The sequence below is a fragment of the Hyperolius riggenbachi genome, chromosome 2, assembly GCF_040937935.1.
Source record: "Hyperolius riggenbachi isolate aHypRig1 chromosome 2, aHypRig1.pri, whole genome shotgun sequence".
NCBI classification, from domain to species: Eukaryota; Metazoa; Chordata; class Amphibia; order Anura; family Hyperoliidae; genus Hyperolius; species Hyperolius riggenbachi.
In genome coordinates this window covers 10,468,958-10,493,262 of record NC_090647.1, presented here as the reverse complement: position 1 = coordinate 10,493,262, position 24,305 = coordinate 10,468,958, and the positions used below count along the sequence as shown (strand labels likewise).

Below are 24,305 nucleotides of genomic sequence, written 5' to 3'. Positions count from 1 at the left end.
GACGTGGGACCCAGGCGAGGGAGGGGGGGGACCCAGGCGAGGGAGGGGGGGGGGTCTGACCCCCCTCCCCGCCGCTAGGCCCAATACCCCCTTTCCTGCCCGCTATCCCCTCCAGCTCGGGCGGCCCCCACACCTACGGACGGGCGGGTGCCGCCCCCCCCCAGAAGTGCCGCCTGAGGACAAAAGTTTCACCCCGCCTCATGGGCAGGCCGGCCCTGCATGGAGGCAATCAGCCTGTGGCACTGCTCAGGTGTTATGGAGGCCCAGGATGCTTCGATAGCGGCCTTAAGCTCATCCAGAGTGTTGGGTCTTGTGTCTCTCAACTTTCTCTTCACAATATCCCACAGATTCTCTATGGGGTTCAGGTCAGGAGAGTTGGCAGGCCAATTGAGCACAGTAATACCATGATCAGTAAACCATTTACCGGTGGTTTTGGCACTGTGAGCAGGTGCCAGGTCGTGCTGAAAAATGAAATCTTCATCTCCATAAAGCTTTTCAGCAGATGGAAGCATGAAGTGCTCCAAAATCTCCTGATAGCTAGCTGCATTGACCCTGCCCTTGATAAAACACAGTGGACCAACACCAGCAGCTGACATGGCACCCCAGACCATCACTGACTGTGGGTACTTCACACTGGACTTCAGGCATTTTGGCATTTCCCTCTCCCTAGTCTTCCTCCAGACTCTGGCACCTTGATTTCTGAATGACATGTAAAAGTTGCTTTCATCCGAAAAAAGTACTTTGGACCACTGAGCAACAGTCCAGTGCTGCTTCTCTGTAGCCCAGGTCAGGCGCCTCTGCCACTGTTTCTGGTTCAAAAGTGGGTTCATGCTTCCATCTGCTGAAAAGCTTTATGGAGATGAAGATTTCATTTTTCAGCACGACCTGGCACCTGCTCACAGTGCCAAAACCACTGGTAAATGGTTTACTGACCATGGCATTACTGTGCTCAATTGGCCTGCCAACTCTCCTGACCTGAACCCCATAGAGAATCTGTGGGATATTGTGAAGAGAAAGTTGAGAGACGCAAGACCCAACACTCTGGATGAGCTTAAGGCCGCTATCGAAGCATCCTGGGCCTCCATAACACCTGAGCAGTGCCACAGGCTGATTGCCTCCATACCACGCCGCATTGAAGCAGTCATTTCTGCAAAAGGATTCTCGACCAAGTATTGAGTGCATAACTGAACATCATTATTTGAAGGTTGACTTTTTTTGTTTTAAAAACACTTTTCTTTTATTAGTTGGATGAAATATGCTAATTTTTTGAGATAGGAATTTTGGGTTTTCATGAGCTGTATGCCAAAATCATCAATATTAAAACAATAAAAGGCTTGAACTACTTCAGTTGTGTGTAATGAATCTAAAATATATGAAAGTCTAATGTTTATCAGTACATTACAGAAAATAATGAACTTTATCACAATATGCTGATTTTTTGAGAAGATCCTGTAGTGTAGTATGTTAAGACAATAGGTAAGTAGTAAAGTGAGAAAGTTTATACTCACAAACATGGGTTACCCCTCAGGCAACCACTGTAGATGCAGGTGAGGAGATTAGGCCTGTCCTCACTCAGGATTAAGAAGTCGCTCTCTGCAGTAAAGAAAAAAAGGGGGTAGCACTCCACTCCACCAGGAGCGGACACAGTGTATTCATATATGGAACAGAGGCGCCAGCAGGATAAAACTTCATAACAATTTTTAAAATTGCTTGGAGGAAGTGGTGGGCTTGCCTCACAAAAGCAGACACGAGATCCTGTCTTCATATAAATCAATACATTTATTATACGGCACCCCAAAAACAGTGCAACGTCTTTCGCAGGTCAAACCCGCTTCATCAGGCAAATAAAAATGGGGACAACTGTAAACAGAAAAACAATGAACAGGGCTATACAATTACTATACAATTATTTGTATTTATTTGTATATATTTTGTACTGTATAATTCAAAGTACGGTTTCTGCAGTAATTGTATAGCCCTGTTCATTGTTTTTCTGTTTACAGTTTTCCCCATTTTTATTTGCCTGATGAAGCGGGTTTGACCTGCGAAACGCGTTGCACTGTTTTTGGGGTACCGTATAATAAATGTATTGATTTATATGAAGACAGGATCTTGTGTCTGCTTTTGTGAGGGAAGCCCACCACTTCCTCCAAGCAATTTTTAAAAAATGTATTAAGTTTTATCCTGCTGGCGCCTCTGTTCCATTATATAAACACACTATGTCTAGAAACACACCTTCTCATCTTGAACCTCCTGTAGTCCGCAGAAAGAGGATAATGCGGGCAATGGCGTAACTATGGAATAGCAGTTCTTCCTTCTTCCAATGGGCCCCCCTCCTGTGCGCCTATGGCTCTGCCACTCAGACCTACAGATCAAGGTGGTGGCAGTGACAGGGCTTAACTCCTCCTCTGTCGGGTTTCTCAGGTGCTCCTGCTCCAGCCACTAGGTGTCACTGTACTCTCTACCTTCCTCCCAGTCTAACGCATGTTGCGTGATTTCAAGCAGAAAGGACAGTGGCACCCAGTGGCTGGAGTGGGAGTGCCGGAGAGACCCGATGGGGAAGAGGTAAGGCTCGTTACTGCAGCCACACTGATCTGTAGGTCAGGGAGGCAGAGCCCGAGGAGCACAGGAGGGGGGCCCGGGGAGGAAGGAAGAGGCCCAGGCCCCTCCTCCCCACTAGGTTCAGGTGTGAGGAGGTGGGGTCTGCATGTAAGGAGGCACCCTTAAAGGGAACCTTAACTGAGAGGGATGTTTTCTTTTAAACAATACCAGTTGCCTGGCTGTCCTGCTGATCTCTTTGGCTGCAGTAGTGGCTGAACCACACACCTGAAACAAGCATGCAGCTAATCCAGTCTGACTTCAGTCAGAGCACCTGATCTGCATGATTGTTGAGAGGCTGTGGCTAAAAGTATCAGAGACACAGGATCAGCAGGCGATTCAGGCAACTGGTATTATTTTACAAGGAAAAATCCATCTCCTTCTCAGTTTAGGTTCCCTTTAAAGGAAACCAGAGACATTTTAAAATAAAAGTTTTATACATACCTGGGGTTACCTCCAGCCCCATCCGCACGGATTGCTCCCACGCCGCCGTCCTCAGCCTTCTCCAGCAGCTCCCAGAGAGATATGTAGAGGGTGCACTTGTGCAGACTGGCCGTGACTGATACAGGAAACAGGCAGCCGTGGCCTCGCGATACAGATACAGCAGAAAGGCAGCCGTGGTCTCATGATACAGATACAGAAGACAGGCAGCCGTGGCCTCGCGATACAGATACAGCAGAAAGGCAGCCGTGGTCTCATGATACAGATACAGCAGACAGGCAGCCGTGGTCTCGCTATACAAATACAGCAGACAGGCAGCCGTGATCTCATGATACAGATACAGCAGAAAGGCAGCCGTGGTCTCATGATACAGATACAGCAGACAGGCAGCCGTGGTCTCATGATACAAATACAGCAGACAGGCAGCCGTGGTCTCACTATACAGATACAGCAGACAGGCAGCCGTGGTCTCGCTATACAGATACAGCAGACAGGCAGCCGTGGTCTCATGATACAGATAGAGCAGACAGGCAGCCGTGGTCTCATGATACATATACAGCAGACAGGCAGCCGTGATCTCATGATACAGATACAGCAGAAAGGCAGCCGTGGTCTCATGATACAGATACAGCAGACAGGCAGCCGTGATCTCATGATACAGATACAGCAAAAAGGCAGTCGTGGTCTCATGATACAGATACAGCAGACAGGCAGCCGTGGCCTTGTGATACAGATACAGCAGACAGGCAGCCGTGGTCTCATGATACAGATACAGCAGACAGGCAGCCGTGATCTCATGATACAGATACAGCAGAAAGGCAGCCGTGGTCTCATGATACAGATACAGCAGACAGGCAGCCGTGGTCTCGCTATACAGATACAGAAGACAGGCAGCCGTGGTCTCATGATACAGATACAGCAGACAGGCAGCCGTGGTCTCATGATACAGATACAGCAGACAGGCAGCCGTGGTCTCATGATACAGATACAGCAGACAGGCAGCCGTGGTCTCATGATACAGATACAGCAGACAGGCAGCCGTGGTCTCATGATACAGATACAGCAGACAGGCAGCCGTGGTCTCATGATACAGATACAGCAGAAAGGCAGCCGTGGTCTCATGATACAGATACAGCAGACAGGCAGCCGTGGCCTTGTGATACAGATACAGCAGACAGGCAGCCGTGGTCTCATGATACAGATACAGCAGACAGGCAGCCGTGATCTCATGATACAGATACAGCAGAAAGGCAGCCGTGGTCTCATGATACAGATACAGCAGACAGGCAGCCATGGTCTCGCTATACAGATACAGCAGACAGGCAGCCGTGGTCTCATGATACAGATACAGCAGACAGGCAGCCGTGGTCTCATGATACAGATACAGCAGACAGGCAGCCGTGGTCTCATGATACAGATACAGCAGACAGGCAGCCGTGGTCTCATGATACAGATACAGCAGACAGGCAGCCGTGGTCTCATGATACAGATACAGCAGACAGGCAGCCGTGATCTCATGATACAGATACAGCAGAAAGGCATGGTCTCATGATACAGATACAGCAGACAGGCAGCCGTGATCTCATGATACAGATACAGCAGACAGGCAGCCGTGATCTCATGATACAGATACAGCAGACAGGCAGCCGTGGTCTCATGATGATACAGATACAGCAGACAGGCAGCCGTGGTCTCATGATACAGATACAGCAGACAGGCAGCCGTGGTCTTGTGATACAGATACAGCAGACAGGCAGCCGTGGTCTCGTGATACAGATACAGCAGACAGGCAGCCGTGGTCTCATGATACAGATACAGCAGACAGGCAGCTGTGGTCTCATGATACAGATACAGCAGACAGGCAGCCGTGGCCTTGCGATACAGATACAGCAGACAGGCAGCCATGGTCTCATGATACAGATACAGCAGACAGGCAGCCGTGGTCTCATGATACAGATACAGCAGACAGGCAGCCGTGGTCTCATGATACAGATACAGCAGACAGGCAGCCGCGATCTCATGATACAGATACAGCAGAAAGGCAGCCGTGGTCTCATGATACAGATACAGCAGACAGGCAGCCGTGGTCTTGCGATACAGATACAGCAGACAGGCAGGGTTATGCGATACAGATACAGCAGACAGGCAGCAGTGATCTTGCGGTACAGATACAGCAGACAGGCAGCCGTGGTCTCGCGGTACAGATACAGCAGACAGGCAGCTGTGGTCTCACGGTACAGACACAGTAGACAAGCAGCCGTGGTCTCATGATACAGATACAGCAGACAGGCAGGGTCTTGCGATACAGATACAGCAGACAGGCAGCAGTGATCTTGAGGTACAGATCCAGCAGACAGGCAGCTGTGGTCTTGCGATACAGATACAGCAGACAGGCAGCCGTGGTCTTGCGATACAGATACAGCAGACAGGCAGGGTCTTGCGATACAGATACAGCAGACAGGCAGCAGTGATCTCGCGGTACAGATACAGCAGACAGGCAGCCGTGGTCTCGCGGTACAGATGCAGCAGACAGGCAGCTGTGGTCTCACGATACAGATACAGAAGACAAGCAGCCGTGGTCTTACGATACAGATACAGCAGACAGGCAGCCGTGGTCTTACAACACAGTGCAGTCTGAAGCCGACAGATTGATTTATTATCATAGACAGGATAAAATGTCGTAGTGTGGTTCACCCCTAGTATATCCAATACAGCAATTTCAAACAAACAGAACAATGTTTTTTTGTTTTTTTTTGTAGTTTATTCTTTCTTTACAGTTTCACCAAATCGCGGATAAGGCATATAGGTACAAAAGACCAAACTTCCTCTTCACATACAAAGACTGCCTGACGTGTTTCGCGGCCGACAGCCGCTTCCTCAGAGGCACATCGTATACAAACATCTGTTAAATAAGCCAAGGTACATACCGTTAGAGACCCATGCGCAAGTCAGGATAAAAAGCCAATCCTCAAAAGTGATAGGGTCAAATACACATACTTATCTTACCCGTGGATTTAATGTAAGGTAACACCGCGATCTGAAACAATGCAGACCAAAAAAATAATAAGCTAGAATCTAGACAGTCCCACATAAAGAGCTAGTAGAGACTCCCTACTATAAAATACCACATTGAGCATCATCACAAAGAAAAGTGCACCAACCCCTATAGGCGACCCAAAAAGCCACTAGTGTCATTCAAAAGCCAGACATCCATCATATGTGTAAAGTGTACATGCACAAAAGTTCACAATATACACCAGAACCATCTGAATATACATCTACATAAAGAGGTGGAGTAAGAGGTGATATAGTGCATCAGTACTTGGTAAGTGGGGTACAGTCGCCCTCTATAACCTCCAATACATCATAGTACTATAAGGAAGAGTCACACCAGAATATGTGTTACCCTCTAGGTCTAACAGACAAATATACAATATGCACTCAATTGTATAGTACATGTGCCCACTCCCTAATAATCCACCACCATATACCACATATTGCTTATGACATACCGTGACCCAATATAGCCACATCTAAGTGCTGTGGTTCCTATTATAATATAAGAAAATAGGATGGGATACTACTCTGGTGTCTATCACTGTTTGCACAATTCATTTAATAGCTTTTATTTGCAGTTATATAAGTCACTTTGGTTTAAGCTGCCTCTGTAAGTAGTATAATAGAGGTAGATGCAATATAGGAACCACAGCACTTAGATGTGGCTATATTGGGTCACGGTATGTCATAAGCAATATGTGGTATATGGTGGTGGATTATTAGGGAGTGGGCACATGTACTATACAATTGAGTGCATATTGTATATTTGTCTGTTAGACCTAGAGGGTAACACATATTCTGGTGTGACTCTTCCTTATAGTACTATGATGTATTGGAGGTTATAGAGGGCGACTGTACCCCACTTACCAAGTACTGATGCACTATATCACCTCTTACTCCACCTCTTTATGTAGATGTATATTCAGATGGTTCTGGTGTATATTATGAACTTTTGTGCATGTACACTTTACACATATGATGGATGTCTGGCTTTTGAATGACACTAGTGGCTTTTTGTGTCGCCTATAGGGGTTGGTGCACTTATGAATTTTCTTTGTGATGATGCTCAATGTGGTATTTTATAGTAGGGAGTCTCTACTAGCTCTTTATGTGGGGCTGTGTCTAGATTCTAGCTTATTATTTTTTTGGTCTGCATTGTTTCAGATCGCGGTGTTACCTTACATTAAATCCACGGGTAAGATAAGTATGTATATTTGACCCTATCCCTTTTGAGGATTGGCTTTTTTTGCGCATGGGTCCCTAACGGTATGTACCTTGGCTTATATGTTTTTTAACAGATGTTTGTATACGATGTGCCTCTGAGGAAGCGGCTGTCGGCCGCGAAACACGTCAGGCAGTCTTTGTATATGAAGTGGAAGTTTGGTCTTTTGTACCTATATGCCTTATCCACGATTTGGAGAAACTGTAAAGAAAGAATAAACTACAAGAACTCTGGTTAAAAAAAAACCCCATTGTTCTGTTTGTTTGAGATTGATTTATTAGCAGATTATTACCATACTGAATGTGGTCAGTACCTGGAGTATCCTCATCATGCATGTCTGCTGAAAGTGTTCTTGGACCTTCCTATACTCTGTGCATCCTGGAGTCAGCGGCACCACTTTCACCTCCTCAATCGTGTCATCCCAGAATGTGGGCAGAGACAGTTCTGTAACAGAGAAAGTCAGTCTGTAAAAGAAGACAAGTGTTCTAGGCTTCATATAAGAGCTATGGGTGGCATAGCTCCAATTAACATATAACCTATAAACCCTACTCAGGGCAGTTTCTAGGCTAAATTGCACCCAGGGCGAGGGTGTCAAAATTGCTCCCCCCCCCCCCCATGGAGCCAGGAGTAGATGCCTGCAGTATAGGTTAGCCAGGTCTAGTTGCACCATGTGTAATATGTACACCCCCCCCCCCCTGTCTCCCGCTCATGTGTAATATGTACACACACACCCTTCTTGCCCGGTCTCCCGCTCATGTGTAATATGTACACACACACACCCCCTTCCCCGGTCTCCCGCTTATGTGTAATATGTATACACACACACACCCCCTTCCTCGGTCTCCCGCTCATGTGTAATATGTACACACACACCCTTCTTCCCCGGTCTCCCGCTCATGTGTAATATGTGCACACACACCCCCCTTCCCCGGTCTCCCGCTCATGTGTCATATGTACACACAAACCCTTCTTCCCTGGTCTCCCGCTCATGTGTAATATGTACACACACACACCCTTCCCCGGTCTCCCGCCCATGTGTAATATGTACACACACACCCCCCCCTTCCCCGGTCTCCCGCCCATGTGTAATATGTACACACACACCCCCCTTCCCCGGTCTCCCGCTCATGTGTAATATGTACACACACACACCCCTTCCCCGGTCTCCCGCTCATGTGTAATATGTACACACACACACACACCCCTTCCCTGGTCTCCCGCTGATGTGTAATATGTACACACCCTCCTTCCCCGGTCTCCCGCTCATGTGTAATATGTACACACACACACACCCCTTCCCTGGTCTCCCGCTCATGTGTAATATATACACACATCCCCCCTTCCCTTGTCTCCCGCCCATGTGTAATATGTACACACACACCCCCCTTCCCCAGTCTCTCGCTCATGTGTAATATGTACACACACACACCCTTCCCCGGTCTCCCGCCCATGTGTAATATGTACATACACCCCTTCCCCGGTCTCTCGCCCATCTGTAATATGTACAACCCCCAGTCTCCTGCCCATGTGTAATATGTACACACACACACCCCTTCCCCGGTCTCCCGCTCATGTGTAATATGTACACACACCCCTTCCCCGGTCTCCCGCCCATGTGTAATATGTACAATCCCCGGTCTCCTGCCCATGTGTAATATGTACAACCCCCGGTCTCCTGCCCATGTGTAATATGTACACACACACCCCTTCCCCGGTCTCCTGCCCATGTGTAATATGTACACACTCACACCCCCTTCCCCGGTCTCCCACCCATGTGTAATATGTACACACACACCCCCTTCCCTGGTCTCCCGCCCATATGTAATATGTACAACCCCCCGGTCTCCCGCCCATGTGTAATATGTACACCCCCAGTCTTCTGCCAATGTTTAATATGTACATACCCCCCCCCCCGGTCCCCCACCCATGAGTAAAATGTACACCCCTCCCCCCCGTCTCGTGCCCATGTGTAAAATGTGCACCCCCCTACTCTCCTGCCCATGTGTAATATGTACACCCCCGGTCTCCCACCCATGTGTAATATGTACACACACACACACCCCTTCCCCGTTCTCCTGCTCATGTGTAATATGTACACCCCCCACCCCGGTCTCCTGCCCATGTGTATTATGTACATCTCCCCCCCCCCCCCCCCGGGTCTAGCGCCCATGTGTAAAATGTACACTACCCCCCTCCCCCCCGGTGTCCCACCCTCGTGTAGTATATTCACACCCCCCCAGACTCCTTCCCACATGTAATATGTACACCCCCAGTCTCGCGCTCATGTGTAATATGTATACCCCTTGGACTGTGCCCCATGTGTAATATGTACACCCCCAGTCTCGTGCCCATGTGTAATATGTACACCCCCAGTCTCGCGCCCATGTGTAATATGTACACCCCTTGGACTGTGCCCCATGTGTAATATGTACACCCCCCAGTCTCCTGCCCATGTGTAATATGTACACCCCCCAGTCTCCCGCCCATGTGTAATATGTATACCCCCCAGTCTCCTGCCCATGTGTAATATGTACACCCCCCAGTCTCCCGCCCATGTGTAATATGTATACCCCCCCCCCCCCCAGTCTCCTGCCCTTGTGTAATATGTATGGGTCGGGGGCTGTTGCGGGAAGGGAAGCTGTGGGAGAAGGGTGTGAGGGGGGTTGCGGTGAGCCCTAGTGCCCTTTTTTAAATGGGTGGGCTTATTTCTAGTGACGACTTAAATGCCACCAAAAATACATCAGCACCTGCAAGTGTGCTTGTAGTTGTGGCAGTAAATGTCAACGTCAATAAAAGCAGCATGAATTAGAATCTTGCTGGTATCAGTTTGGGACATCAGTGGTCGCTGGCTGGTAGTTTTTAGTACACCATCTCTCTTGTAAAAGGTAGTCGTGATTGTCGCTGGCAGAACTGATGATTCTTTCAGTTGCATGCTGTGCAAATTGTGGGTAGATGTCAAACCAGTTTACCCAAAACTTTATGGGGTCACTACTACTACCCCGATATGGGTCATCATCATCATCCCCACCACCAACAAAGTAACCTAGATATTTGTGTGTGCCATTCATCTCAGCCATTCCTGGGGTCTACTGACCTACGCTAGAGATGCTTGAGACGGTAGCAGTAGATTTATCCACGCATGCCCCATGCCTTGCCCAAATGTAGCAGATATGCATGACCTGGAGCTAAAGCTGGTAGATGAGGAGGAGGCGGTGGTGGCCAGGGATGCTCAGCCGGATCCCGGGTACCCAGATTAACCCGGGTACCCGACCATTTTCCGCTATCCGGGTCAGATCCAGATCCAGATACCTGGGCCAATATCCGGTATCTGGCTGCATAATCCGGGTACCCACGGGTACCCGCGGATATCCGACGGATATCCAGATACGGGTACTGTAACAAGGAAGATGATGTCATTGAACCAATCAGAGGGCTCCCAGCCAATCAGAGGGCTCCCAGCAGAAGCCCTAGCAACCAATCACAGAGGGGAACTCTGGCCAGCCCCACCTGACCTCATTGAGCCAATCAGAGGCCTCCCAGCCTAAGCCCTGGCACCCAATCACAGAAGGGAACCCTGGCCAGCCCCCCCTGTATAGCAAGGAGGTCTGGCATGATGAGACAGATCGTCCTTGCTTGTGTGGCTGGCTGGTCACTAACAGACTTGTTCCAGTGCTGTTGGCTTAGCAAGTGCTGCCTGTATACAGTGATAAACCTAAAGCTTTAAGTGCTAAACATCTTCACTACGCTATTGTTCTATTGTGTTTTTTAGCTAGCTAGCTTGTAATTGTTTGCTTTCATTCACTCAGTTAGGTCCTGTCTGTGTCTGTGTGTGCTGTGTAGGCCAGCAGGACAGTATAGGGAATAGGAGGATTACTGTGTTATTGTACTGCAGTTATTTGTTATGGCGGCGGCCTGGCGGGTACACACGGTGCGTTCCCGCACTCGATTTCCTGCTCGATTCCCGTCGACTCGATTATTTCCGACATGTCTGATTTGCGTTTCGATGGATCGTTAGGTCGATTTGCATGTAAAGTATGCCAAATCGACCTAACGATCCATCGAAATGCAAATCGGACATGTCGGAAATAATCGAGTCGACGGGAATCGAGCGGGAAATCGAGTGCAGGAACGCACCGTGTGCCAGGCCGCCACCATAACACAGTGTGCACTGTCTGTTCTCTACTCTGCGGTCTGTCACTCCGTGCTGATTTGATGTAAAGTCCAACCTCGATTTCATTAAAGTAAGAGTACCCCACATCATCTGGTGACATCATCACGTATAAGTTGTACTATGTCTGCTGGCACCGGCAGCTGGGGGAGGGGCAGCAAGGGCAAGAGGACAGGGAGCAACATTGCGGCCACCCTCAGAAGGTCTGCCGTGTCAGTGTCGACCCCAGCGGGCAGCCTACCCTCAGTCAGCGAGCTTTTCGCTCCAGGCGCCACGATTAAACTCAGGGCTGTTAGCTGCAAGGAGTTTGAGGAGGATGTTCTGGGTTTTGAGGAGGGGGGGTATAATGTTGATGATGAGATGAAGGAACGTGACTACCATCCACAGGATGGGGATGTCAGCTCTGACTCTGAGGAGGAGGATGCGTAGATGGGTTTGGCATGGAGGATCAGCATTGCAGACAGTGGCCGTGGAATGCGGGACCCACCACATCCTTCTGCTGCTACCACTAGCCGCACCACTCAACCCTCAACCACCACAGGGAGAAAAGCCACAGCATCCCATTCAGGCCGCAGGGGAATCTTCACCTCCCCAATCTGGCGGTTTTTCACTCTGCCCTCATTGGACAGCAAGTTTGACATATGCAATGTGTGCAAACTACAGATGAGCAGAGGTTGTGACCCCTACAAGTATGGCACCTCCAGCTTCATCACCCATCTGGCCAAAAAACATGTTGTTGAGCATGATGAGTTCAAGAGGCTGAAGCAATCTGGTGCTGGCTCCCACCGCCACGGTGCCACAGGCCACTGCTGCTGATACCACCACCTACAGTGGTGTGAAAAACTATTTGCCCCCTTCCTGATTTCTTATTCTTTTGCATGTTTGTCACACTTAAATGTTTTTGCTCATCAAAAACCGTTAACCGTTAGTTAAAGATAACATAATTGAACACAAAATGCAGTTTTAAATGATGGTTTTTATTATTTAGTGAGAAAAAAACTCAAAACCTACATGGCCCTGTGTGAAAAAGAAATTGCCCCCTGAACCTAATAACTGGTTGGGCCACCCTTAGCAGCAATAACTGCAATCAAGCGTTTGCGATAACTTGCAACGAGTCTTTTACAGCGCTCTGGAGGAATTTTGGCCCACTCATCTTTGCAGAATTGTTGTAATTCAGCTTTATTTGAGGGTTTTCTAGCATGAACTGCCTTTTTAAGGTCATGCCACAACATCTCAATAGGATTCAGGTCAGGGCTTTGACTAGGCCACTCCAAAGTCTTCATTTTGTTTTTCTTCAGCCATTCAGAGGTGGATTTGCTGGTGTCTTTTGGGTCATTGTCCTGCTGCAGCACCCAAGATCGCTTCAGCTTGAGTTGACGAACAGATGGCCGGACATTCTCCTTCAGGATTTTTTGGTAGACAGTAGAATTCATGGTTCCATCTATCACAGCAAGCCTTCCAGGTCCTGAAGCAGCAAAACAACCCCAGACCATCACACTACCACCACCATATTTTACTGTTGGTATGATGTTCTTTTGCTGAAATGCGGTGTTACTTCTACGATAGATTTAACAGGACACGCACCTTCCAAAAAGTTCAACTTTTGTTTCGGCGGTCCACAAGGTATTTTCCCTCAAGTCTTGGCAATCATTGAGATGTTTTTTTAACAAAATTGAGACGAGTCTTAATGTTCTTTTTGCTTAAAAGTGGTTTGCGCCTTGGATATCTGCCATGCAGACCGTTTTTGCCCCCGTCTCTTTCTTATGGTGGAGTCGTGAATACTGACCTTAATTGAGGCAAGTGAGGCCTGCAGTTCTTTAGATGTTGTCCTGGGGTCTTTTGTGGCCTCTCGGATGAGTTTTCTCCGCGCTCTTGGGGTAATTTTGGTCGGCCAGCCACTGCTGGGAAGGTTCATCACTGTTCCATGTTTTTGCCATTTCTGGATAATGGCTCTCACTGTGGTTCGCTGGAGTCCCAAAGCTTTAGAAATGGCTTTATATCCTTTACCAGACTGATAGATGTCAATTACAGTATTTTTGTTCTCATTTGTTCCTGAATTTCTTTGGATTTTGGCATGATGTCTAGCTTTTGAGGTGCTTTTGGTCTACTTCTCTGTGTCAGATAGCTCCTATTTAAGTGATTTCTTGATTGAAACAGGTGTGGCAGTAATCAGGCCTGGGGGTGACTACAGAAATTGAACTCAGGTGTAATAAACCACAGTTAAGTTATTTTTTAACAAGGGGGGCAATCACTTTTTCACACAGGGCCATGTAGGTTTTGAGTTTTTTTTCCTCACTAAATAATAAAAAACATCATTTAAAACTGCATTTTGTGTTCAATTATGTTATCTTTGACTAATAGTTAACGTTTTTTGATGAGCAGAAACATTTAAGTGTGACAAACATACAAAAGAATAAGAAATCAGGAAGGGGGCAAATAGTTTTTCACACCACTGTATATTCCACCCAAAACACAATTGCGGTGTCATTTTTTGGAGGTGTCTGGGCTGAAAACTGTCATGTCCCAGTTGTGCAATTGGACTTTGGACACAATGGGCTTGATTCACTACCCGGCACTAAGTGTTAGCGCTGGAGTAAAAAAGAGTTTTCCGGCGCTAAGCCAGTTAGTGTGCCTTATCTGAGTTAAGGTGCCTTATCTGAGGTTAGTGTGCCTTATCTGAGGTTAGTGTGCCTTATCTGAGTTAGTGTGCCTTAAGTAGCTTAGGAATACGTGTGGGGTAGTGAAAAGACCCCTAGAAGGTGCGATCAGGCCACCTGTAAATCACTCGGCTGCTCCCTGAAAATGTTCATTGTAGAGATAAATAAGAAGAAAGGGGCGCTCTGAGACTCCCAGCAAAGTAAAAGGAAAGCTCCGGTAGGAGAGGTCTCACCTGGTTCTCCTATGGCCGGCACAGCGTACACAGTCACGATAAGTGTGTGTCCCTCTTAGTCTAGCCGGGGAGCGGGCTCTCTGTTCCGGCGTAGCGGATGTGACATCACTCCTCTTATCTGAGTTAGTGTGCCTTATCTGAGGTTAGTGTGCCTTATCTGAGGTTAGTGTGTCTTATCTGAGCTTACTGTGCCTTATCTGAGGTTAGTGTGCCTTATCTGAGGTTAGTGTGCCTTATCTGAGGTTAGTGTGCCTTACTGAGTTAGTGTGCCTTATCTGAGGTTAGTGTGCCTTATCTGAGGTTAGTGTGCCTTATCTGAGGTTAGTGTGCCTTACTGAGTTAGTGTGCCTTATCTGAGGTTAGTGTGCCTTATCTGAGTTAGTGTGCCTTATCTGAGGTTAGTGTGCCTTATCTGAGGTTAGTGTGTCTTATCTGAGGTTAATGTGCCTTATCTGAGGTTAGTGTGCCTTATCTGAGGTTAGTGTGCCTTATCTGAGGTTAGTGTGCCTTACTGAGTTAGTGTGCCTTATCTGAGGTTAGTGTGCCTTATCTGAGTTAGTGTGCCTTATCTGAGGTTAGTGTGCCTTATCTGAGTTAGTGTGCCTTATCTGAGGTTAGTGTGCCTTATCTGAGTTAGTGTGCCTTATCTGAGGTTAGTGTGCCTTATCTGAGTTAGTGTGCCTTATCTGAGGTTAGTGTGCCTTATCTGAGTTAGTGTGCCTTATCTGAGTTTAGTGTGCCTTATCTGAGTTAGTGTGCCTTATCTGAGTTTAGTGTGCCTTATCTGCAGTTTGCGATGTAGCTTTGTCCATATTTTAGTGTGCACAAAGCTATTTAGTGTGCACAAAGCTACTTAAATAAGAAGAAAGGGGCGCTCTGAGACTCCCAGCAAAGTAAAAGGAAAGCTCCGGTAGGAGAGGTCTCACCTGGTTCTCCTATGGCCGGCACAGCGTACACAGTCACGATAAGTGTGTGTCCCTCTTAGTCTAGCCGGGGAGCGGGCTCTCTGTTCCGGCGTAGCGGATGTGACATCACTCCTCTTACCACTCCTCACGGGTGTTACTATGGAGAGCAGGACGCCTCTCCTCACACGCACAGAAGCTGCGTGGTAGAATGCGTCTATTTCTCCGCATGAAGGTGATAATAGGGAATGGGGAACCGCCGTTAGTGCGGTGTATAAAGACCAAACTAAAAAGGTCAAATAGGTATAAAATTTATTAAAAGACAACGCGTTTCGCAGAGGAACATCCTCTGCTTTATCAAGTCATTAATTCACACCACATTATCCACAATTCATTATATAACAGAACCTCATAAAACTACAGCCAATCGGCACTGTGTGAGAGGGTAAATGATTGCCATATTCATCCTAAACACAAAACGCGTTGTCTTTTAATACATTTTATACCTATTTGACCTTTTTAGTTTGGTCTTTATACACCGCACTAACGGCGGTTCCCCATTCCCTATTATCACCTTCATGCGGAGAAATAGACGCATTCTACCACGCAGCTTCTGTGCGTGTGAGGAGAGGCGTCCTGCTCTCCATAGTAACAGCCGTTAGGAGTGGTAAGAGGAGTGATGTCACATCCGCTACGCCGGAACAGAGAGCCCGCTCCCCGGCTAGACTAAGAGGGACACACACTTATCGTGACTGTGTACGCTGTGCCGGCCATAGGAGAACCAGGTGAGACCTCTCCTACCGGAGCTTTCCTTTTACTTTGCTGGGAGTCTCAGAGCGCCCCTTTCTTCTTATTTAAGTAGCTTTGTGCACACTAAATAGCTTTGTGCACACTAAAATATGGACAAAGCTACATCGCAAACTGCAGATAAGGCACACTAAACTCAGATAAGGCACACTAACTCAGATAAGGCACACTAACCTCAGATAAGGCACACTAACTCAGATAAGGCACACTAACCTCAGATAAGGCACACTAACTCAGATAAGGCACACTAACCTCAGATAAGGCACACTAACCTCAGATAAGGCACACTAACCTCAGATAAGGCACACTAACTCAGATAAGGCACACTAACCTCAGATAAGACACACTAACTCAGATAAGGCACACTAACCTCAGATAAGGCACACTAACCTCAGATAAGGCACACTAACTCAGAAAAGGCACACTAACCTCAGATAAGGCACACTAACCTCAGATAAGGCACACTAACCTCAGATAAGGCGCACTAACTCAGATAAGGCACACTAACTCAGATAAGGCACACTAACCTCAGATAAGGCACACTAACTCAGATAAGGCACTCTAACCTCAGATAAGGCACACTAACTCAGATAAGGCACACTAACCTCAGATAAGGCACACTAACCTCAGATAAGGCACACTAACTCAGATAAGGCACACTAACCCCAGATAAGGCACACTAACCTCAGATAAGGCACACTTACTCAGATAAGGCACACTAACCTCAGATAAGGCACACTAACTCAGATAAGGCTCACTGACTCAGATAAGGCACACTAACTCAGATAAGGCACACTAACTCAGATAAGGCACACTAACCCAGATAAGGCACACTAACCTCAGATAAGGCACACTAACCTCAGATAAGGCACACTAACCTCAGATAAGGCACACTAACTCAGATAAGGCACACTAACCTCAGATAAGGCACACTAACCTCAGATAAGGCACACTAACCTCAAATAAGGCACACTAACTCAGATAAGGCACACTAACCCCAGATAAGGCACACTAACCTCAGATAAGGCACACTTACTCAGATAAGGCACACTAACCTCAGATAAGGCTCACTGACTCAGATAAGGCACACTAACTCAGATAAGGCACACTAACTCTGATAAGGCACACTAACCCAGATAAGGCACACTAACCTCAGATAAGGCACACTAACCGCAGATAAGGCACACTAACCTCAGATAAGGCACACTAACTCAGATAAGGCACACTAACCTCAGATAAGGCACACTAACCTCAGATAAGGCACACTAACCTCAGATAAGGCACACTAACTCAGATAAGGCACACTAACCTCAGATAAGGCACACTACCTCAGATAAGGCACACTAACCTCAGATAAGGCACACTAACCTCAGATAAGGCACACTAACCTCAGATAAGGCACACTAACCTCAGATAAGGCACACTAACCTCAGATAAGGCACACTAACTCAGATAAGGCACACTAACCTCAGATAAGGCACACTAACCTCAGATAAGGCGCACTAACTCAGATAAGGCACACTAACCTCAGATAAGGCACACTAAGGCCCGGTTCACATTAGCGGTGGCCGTCCGGAATCGCCGTGCCGGAGCCAGACCGCTTGCAGAACGGACGGAACGGACGCACGGCAATAGCAATGAAAGCCTATGCGTCCGTTCACATGCGTCCGTTCTGCCGGACCGGAGCCGGACCGGATCCGGACCGGATCCGGACTCCGGCGTCCGTTCCAACATGCGCTATTTTTTGGTCCGGCTCCTCCGGCAGCCGTATCCGGAGCGGAGCCGGACTGCACCATCCGGCCAATACAAAGCAATGAGAGCCGGAGAGCGCACAACACACTGGCTACAAAAACCGAACGTTCTACCCCACTTCCTATGCATTTTGGATGGGGACCACATGGGCCCAGCGTTCAAAGAGTGGGGCAGCAGCGATTTCATGCTGGAGCTCGTTTTGGCAGCAACATGTCTGATGTCTGATAACGAGGAGGCGAACAACAGGAAGGAGAGAATTCCCAGGTTTACGAGTAAAAAATGCCTGGATCCATGGTCCCAACTGCAGTCTCTGTATCCACGGATGGTCTCCACACGTCCACTTGTCTCCAACAATGACCCCAGACCCTTCTGCTGACCTCCCAGACCCCAGGTAATAACAGGTTGTTATCTCCTTAAGAAACCGGATCCGGACCGCAACCGTGTTCACACCGCACGGAAACCGGATGCAAACGGACCGGATCCGGACCGGATCCGGATAGGAACCGTACGGATCAGGTCCGGTCCGGCTCCGGTGCGGTCCGGACATCCGGTGCGGTTTTGACAAAACCGCAAGTGTGAACGGGGCCTTACTCAGATAAGGCACACTAACCTCAGATAAGGCACACTAACCTCAGATAAGGCACACTTACTCAGATAAGACACACTAACCTCAGATAAGGCACACTAACTCAGATAAGGCTCACTGACTCAGATAAGGCACACTAACCTCAGATAAGGCACACTAACCTCAGATAAGGCACACTAACTCAGATAAGGCACACTAACCTCAGATAAGGCACACTAACCTCAGATAAGGCACACTAACCTCAGATAAGGCACACTAACTCAGATAAGGCACACTAACCCCAGATAAGGCACACTAACCTCAGATAAGGCACACTTACTCAGATAAGGCACACTAACCTCAGATAAGGCACACTAACTCAGATAAGGCACACTAACTCAGATAAGGCACACTAACTCAGATAAGGCACACTAACCTCAGATAAGGCACACTAACCTCAGATAAGGCACACTAACCTCAGATAAGGCACACTAACCTCAGATAAGGCACACTAACTCAGATAAGGCACACTAACCTCAGATAAGGCACACTAACCTCAGATAAGGCACACTAACCTCAGATAAGGCACACTAACTCAGATAAGGCACACTAACCCCAGATAAGGCACACTAACCTCAGATAAGGCACACTTACTCAGATAAGGCACACTAACCTCAGATAAGGCACACTAACCCAGATAAGGCACACTAACCCAGATAAGGCACACTAACCTCAGATAAGGCACACTAACCTCAGATAAGGCACACTAACCTCAGATAAGGCACACTAACTCAGATAAGGCACACTAACCCCAGATAAGGCACACTAACCTCAGATAAGGCACACTAACCTCAGATAAGGCACACTAACTCAGATAAGGCACACTAACCCCAGATAAGGCACACTAACCTCAGATAAGGCACACTAACTCAGATAAGGCACACTAACCCCAGATAAGGCACACTAACCTCAGATAAGGCACACTAACCTCGGATAAGGCACACTAACCTCGGATAAGGCACACTAACCTCAGATAAGGCACACTAACTCAGATAAGGCACACTAACCCCAGATAAGGCACACTAACCTCAGATAAGGCACACTAACTCAGATAAGGCACACTAACCCAGATAAGGCACACTAACCTCAGATAAGGCACAGATAACGCGTTGTCTTTTAATACATTTTATACCTATTTGACCTTTTTAGTTTGGTCTTTATACACCGCACTAACGGCGGTTCCCCATTCCCTATTATCACCTTCATGCGGAGAAATAGACGCATTCTACCACGCAGCTTCTGTGCGTGTGAGGAGAGGCGTCCTGCTCTCCATAGTAACAGCCGTTAGGAGTGGTAAGAGGAGTGATGTCACATCCGCTACGCCGGAACAGAGAGCCCGCTCCCCGGCTAGACTAAGAGGGACACACACTTATCGTGACTGTGTACGCTGTGCCGGCCATAGGAGAACCAGGTGAGACCTCTCCTACCGGAGCTTTCCTTTTACTTTGCTGGGAGTCTCAGAGCGCCCCTTTCTTCTTATTTAAAGAGGAACTCCAGTGAAAATAATGTAATAAAAAAAGTGCTTCATTTTTACAATAATTATGTATACATGATTTAGTCAGTGTTTGCTCATTGTAAAATCTTTCCTCTCCCAGATTCACATTCTGACTTGTATTACATGGAGACATTGTTACTGTGGGCAGATTATGGAGCTGTTTCTAGCTGGTCTGGCTTTAACAGACAGCTATTTCCTGTCTGAACATTGTTACATTGTGACAGTTTGCCCAGAGTACCGTACGGTACCAGAGCCTCTTGTGGGAGGGGTTTCAGCACAAAATCAGTCATACAGCGCCCCCTGATGGTCTGTTTGTGAAAATCATTATTTTTCTCATGTAAAAGTGGGTATCAGCTACTGATTGGGATAAAGTTCAATTCTTGGTCGGAGTTTCTCTTTAAGTAGCTTTGTGCACACTAAATAGCTTTGTGCACACTAAAATATGGACAAAGCTACATCGCAAACTGCAGATAAGGCACACTAAACTCAGATAAGGCACACTAACTCAGATAAGGCACACTAACCTCAGATAAGGCACACTAACCTCAGATAAGGCACACTAACCTCAGATAAGGCACACTAACTCAGATAAGGCACACTAACTCAGATAAGGCACACTAACCTCAGATAAGGCACACTAACCTCAGATAAGGCACACTAACCTCAGATAAGGCACACTAACCTCAGATAAGGCACACTAACCTCAGATAAGGCACACTAACTCAGATAAGGCACACTAACCTCAGATAAGGCACACTAACTCAGATAAGGCACACTAACCTCAGATAAGGCACACTAACCTCAGATAAGGCACTTTAACTCAGATAAGGCACACTAACCCCAGATAAGGCACACTAACCTCAGATAAGGCACACTTACTCAGATAAGGCACACTAACCTCAGATAAGGCACACTAACTCAGATAAGGCTCACTGACTCAGATAAGGCACACTAACTCAGATAAGGCACACTAACTCAGATAAGGCACACTAACCCAGATAAGGCACACTAACCTCAGATAAGGCACACTAACCTCAGATAAGGCACACTAACCTCAGATAAGGCACACTAACTCAGATAAGGCACACTAACCTCAGATAAGGCACACTAACCTCAGATAAGGCACACTAACCTCAGATAAGGCACACTAACTCAGATAAGGCACACTAACCCCAGATAAGGCACACTAACCTCAGATAAGGCACACTTACTCAGATAAGGCACACTAACCTCAGATAAGGCACACTAACTCAGATAAGGCTCACTGACTCAGATAAGGCACACTAACTCAGATAAGGCACACTAACTCTGATAAGGCACACTAACCCAGATAAGGCACACTAACCTCAGATAAGGCACACTAACCTCAGATAAGGCACACTAACCTCAGATAAGGCACACTAACCTCAGATAAGGCACACTAACTCAGATAAGGCACACTAACCTCAGATAAGGCACACTAACCTCAGATAAGGCACACTAACCTCAGATAAGGCACACTAACCTCAGATAAGGCACACTAACTCAGATAAGGCACACTAACCTCAGATAAGGCACACTACCTCAGATAAGGCACACTAACCTCAGATAAGGCACACTAACCTCAGATAAGGCACACTAACCTCAGATAAGGCACACTAACCTCAGATAAGGCACACTAACCTCAGATAAGGCACACTAACCTCAGATAAGGCACACTAACTCAGATAAGGCACACTAACCTCAGATAAGGCACACTAACCTCAGATAAGGCACACTACCTCAGATAAGGCACACTAACCTCAGATAAGGCACACTAACTCAGATAAGGCACACTAACCTCAGATAAGGCACACTAACCTCAGATAAGGCACACTAACCTCAGATAAGGCACACTAACCTCAGATAAGGCACACTAACCTCAGATAAGGCACACTACCTCAGATAAGGCACACTAACCTCAGATAAGGCACACTAGCGCCGGTTAGTGAATCAAGCCCAATGTGGGCTGCACGACCGCTGTCTGGAACCGAGGCCTGATGTTAATTGACAGTTTTTTGTTTTTTTTTCACACTAACCTCAGATAAGGCACACTAACCTCAGATAAGGCACACTAACTCAGATAAGGCACACTAACCTCAGATAAGGCGCACTAACTCAGATAAGGCACACTAACCTCAGATAAGGCACACTAACTCAGATAAGGCTCACTGACTCAGATAAGGCACACTAACTCAGATAAGGCACACTAACTCTGATAAGGCACACTAACCCAGATAAGGCACACTAACCTCAGATAAGGCACACTAACCTCAGATAAGGCACACTAACCTCAGATAAGGCACACTAACCTCAGATAAGGCACACTAACTCAGATAAGGCACACTAACCTCAGATAAGGCACACTAACCTCAGATAAGGCACACTACCTCAGATAAGGCACACTAACCTCAGATAAGGCACACTAACCTCAGATAAGGCACACTAACCTCAGATAAGGCACACTACCTCAGATAAGGCACACTAACCTCAGATAAGGCACACTAACTCAGATAAGGCACACTAACCTCAGATAAGGCACACTAACCTCAGATAAGGCACACTAACCTCAGGTAAGGCACACTAACTCAGATAAGGCACACTAACCTCAGATAAGGCACACTAACCTCAGATAAGGCACACTAACCTCAGATAAGGCACACTAACCTCAGATAAGGCACACTAACCTCAGATAAGGCACACTACCTCAGATAAGGCACACTAACCTCAGATAAGGCACACTAACTCAGATAAGGCACACTAACCTCAGATAAGGCACACTAACCTCAGATAAGGCACACTAACCTCAGATAAGGCACACTAACTCAGATAAGGCACACTAACCTCAGATAAGGCACACTAACCTCAGATAAGGCACACTACCTCAGATAAGGCACACTAACCTCAGATAAGGCACACTAACCTCAGATAAGGCACACTAACCTCAGATAAGGCACACTAACCTCAGATAAGGCACACTAACCTCAGATAAGGCACACTAACCTCAGATAAGGCACACTAACCTCAGATAAGGCACACTACCTCAGATAAGGCACACTAACCTCAGATAAGGCACACTAACCTCAGATAAGGCACACTAACCTCAGATAAGGCACACTAACTCAGATAAGGCACACTAACCTCAGATAAGGCACACTAACCTCAGATAAGGCACACTACCTCAGATAAGGCACACTAACCTCAGATAAGGCACACTAACTCAGATAAGGCACACTAACCTCAGATAAGGCACACTAACCTCAGATAAGGCACACTAACCTCAGATAAGGCACACTAACCTCAGATAAGGCACACTAACCTCAGATAAGGCACACTAACCTCAGATAAGGCACACTACCTCAGATAAGGCACACTAACCTCAGATAAGGCACACTAGCGCCGGTTAGTGAATCAAGCCCAATGTGGGCTGCACGACCGCTGTCTGGAACCGAGGCCTGATGTTAATTGACAGTTTTTTGTTTTTTTTTCATTTTATGTCCACCAAATAATAAATTAGTGTTTCCCTTTAAAAAAAACATGATGCTACATGCATCATTTACCCTAAAAACCCTTTTTAATGCTATTTAAAGGGCACTTCCGTTTTTTCTATCCGGGTACCCGAATAGGTCGGGTACCCGCGGGTAATTTGGTCGGATATCCGCAAGGTCGGATACAGATACCCGAATTGGATGCGGATCCGGGCGGGTATCAAAAAGTACTACCCGAGCAACCCTGGTGGTAGCTGTCTGGCATCTATGTGTGCAGAGCCGGCCTTGGGGGGGGGGGGGGGGTGTTGCAAGTGGGGCAATCGCCCCTGGCCCCGCGCTTGAAGAGGCCCCGCACTGCGGGCTGTCGATCGCTCACTCACCTGGTTGCGTGTCCGTGAGGCCAGCAGGAGGGGAGCAGAGAAGAGGGAGAACTGTGCGGACGGCGGAGAAGGGGGGCCATCTCCCCCCTCCTTCCCTCACCTTAGGTTGCTCTCCCTCCCTTGCTCTCCCCTCCGGAACTAATGTGCGGTGGCGTTTGGCAGTGGGCGGAACTTACCTTCCGTGTCACTCCAACCGCCCGTAGTTCTGGTGCCGCAGCCGCTGCTCTGGTCTGGACCACCAGACCAGAGTAGCGGCAAATCATCCTGCGCCTGCGACGAGACCAGACGGAGACACGGAAGCTAAGTTCTGCCCCTCTGCCAGCCACCGCACTTAGTTCCGGAGGAGAGAGCGAGGGAGGGAGAGCAACCTAAGGTGAGGTAAGGGGGGGAGATGGTCCCCCTTCTCGGCTGCTGTGCCCACCGCTCTCCCTCCACTGCGCTGCTCTCCTCCTGCTGGGGGGG

The 24,305-nt window shown here is 47.6% G+C and overlaps 1 protein-coding gene across 3 annotated transcripts in view; it reads right to left on the bottom strand.

Annotated features, from left to right (window-relative positions):
• The window catches only part of LOC137545351 (protein mono-ADP-ribosyltransferase PARP14-like), a 245,744-nt gene that overhangs the window by 13,293 nt on the left and 208,146 nt on the right, over window positions 1-24,305 (bottom strand). For all 3 annotated transcript variants that reach the window (XM_068266480.1, XM_068266481.1, XM_068266482.1), the window contains one exon: window positions 7,632-7,762. In XM_068266480.1, the coding sequence (XP_068122581.1) occupies window positions 7,632-7,762 (131 nt within the window). The remainder of the gene's footprint in view (window positions 1-7,631; window positions 7,763-24,305) is intronic.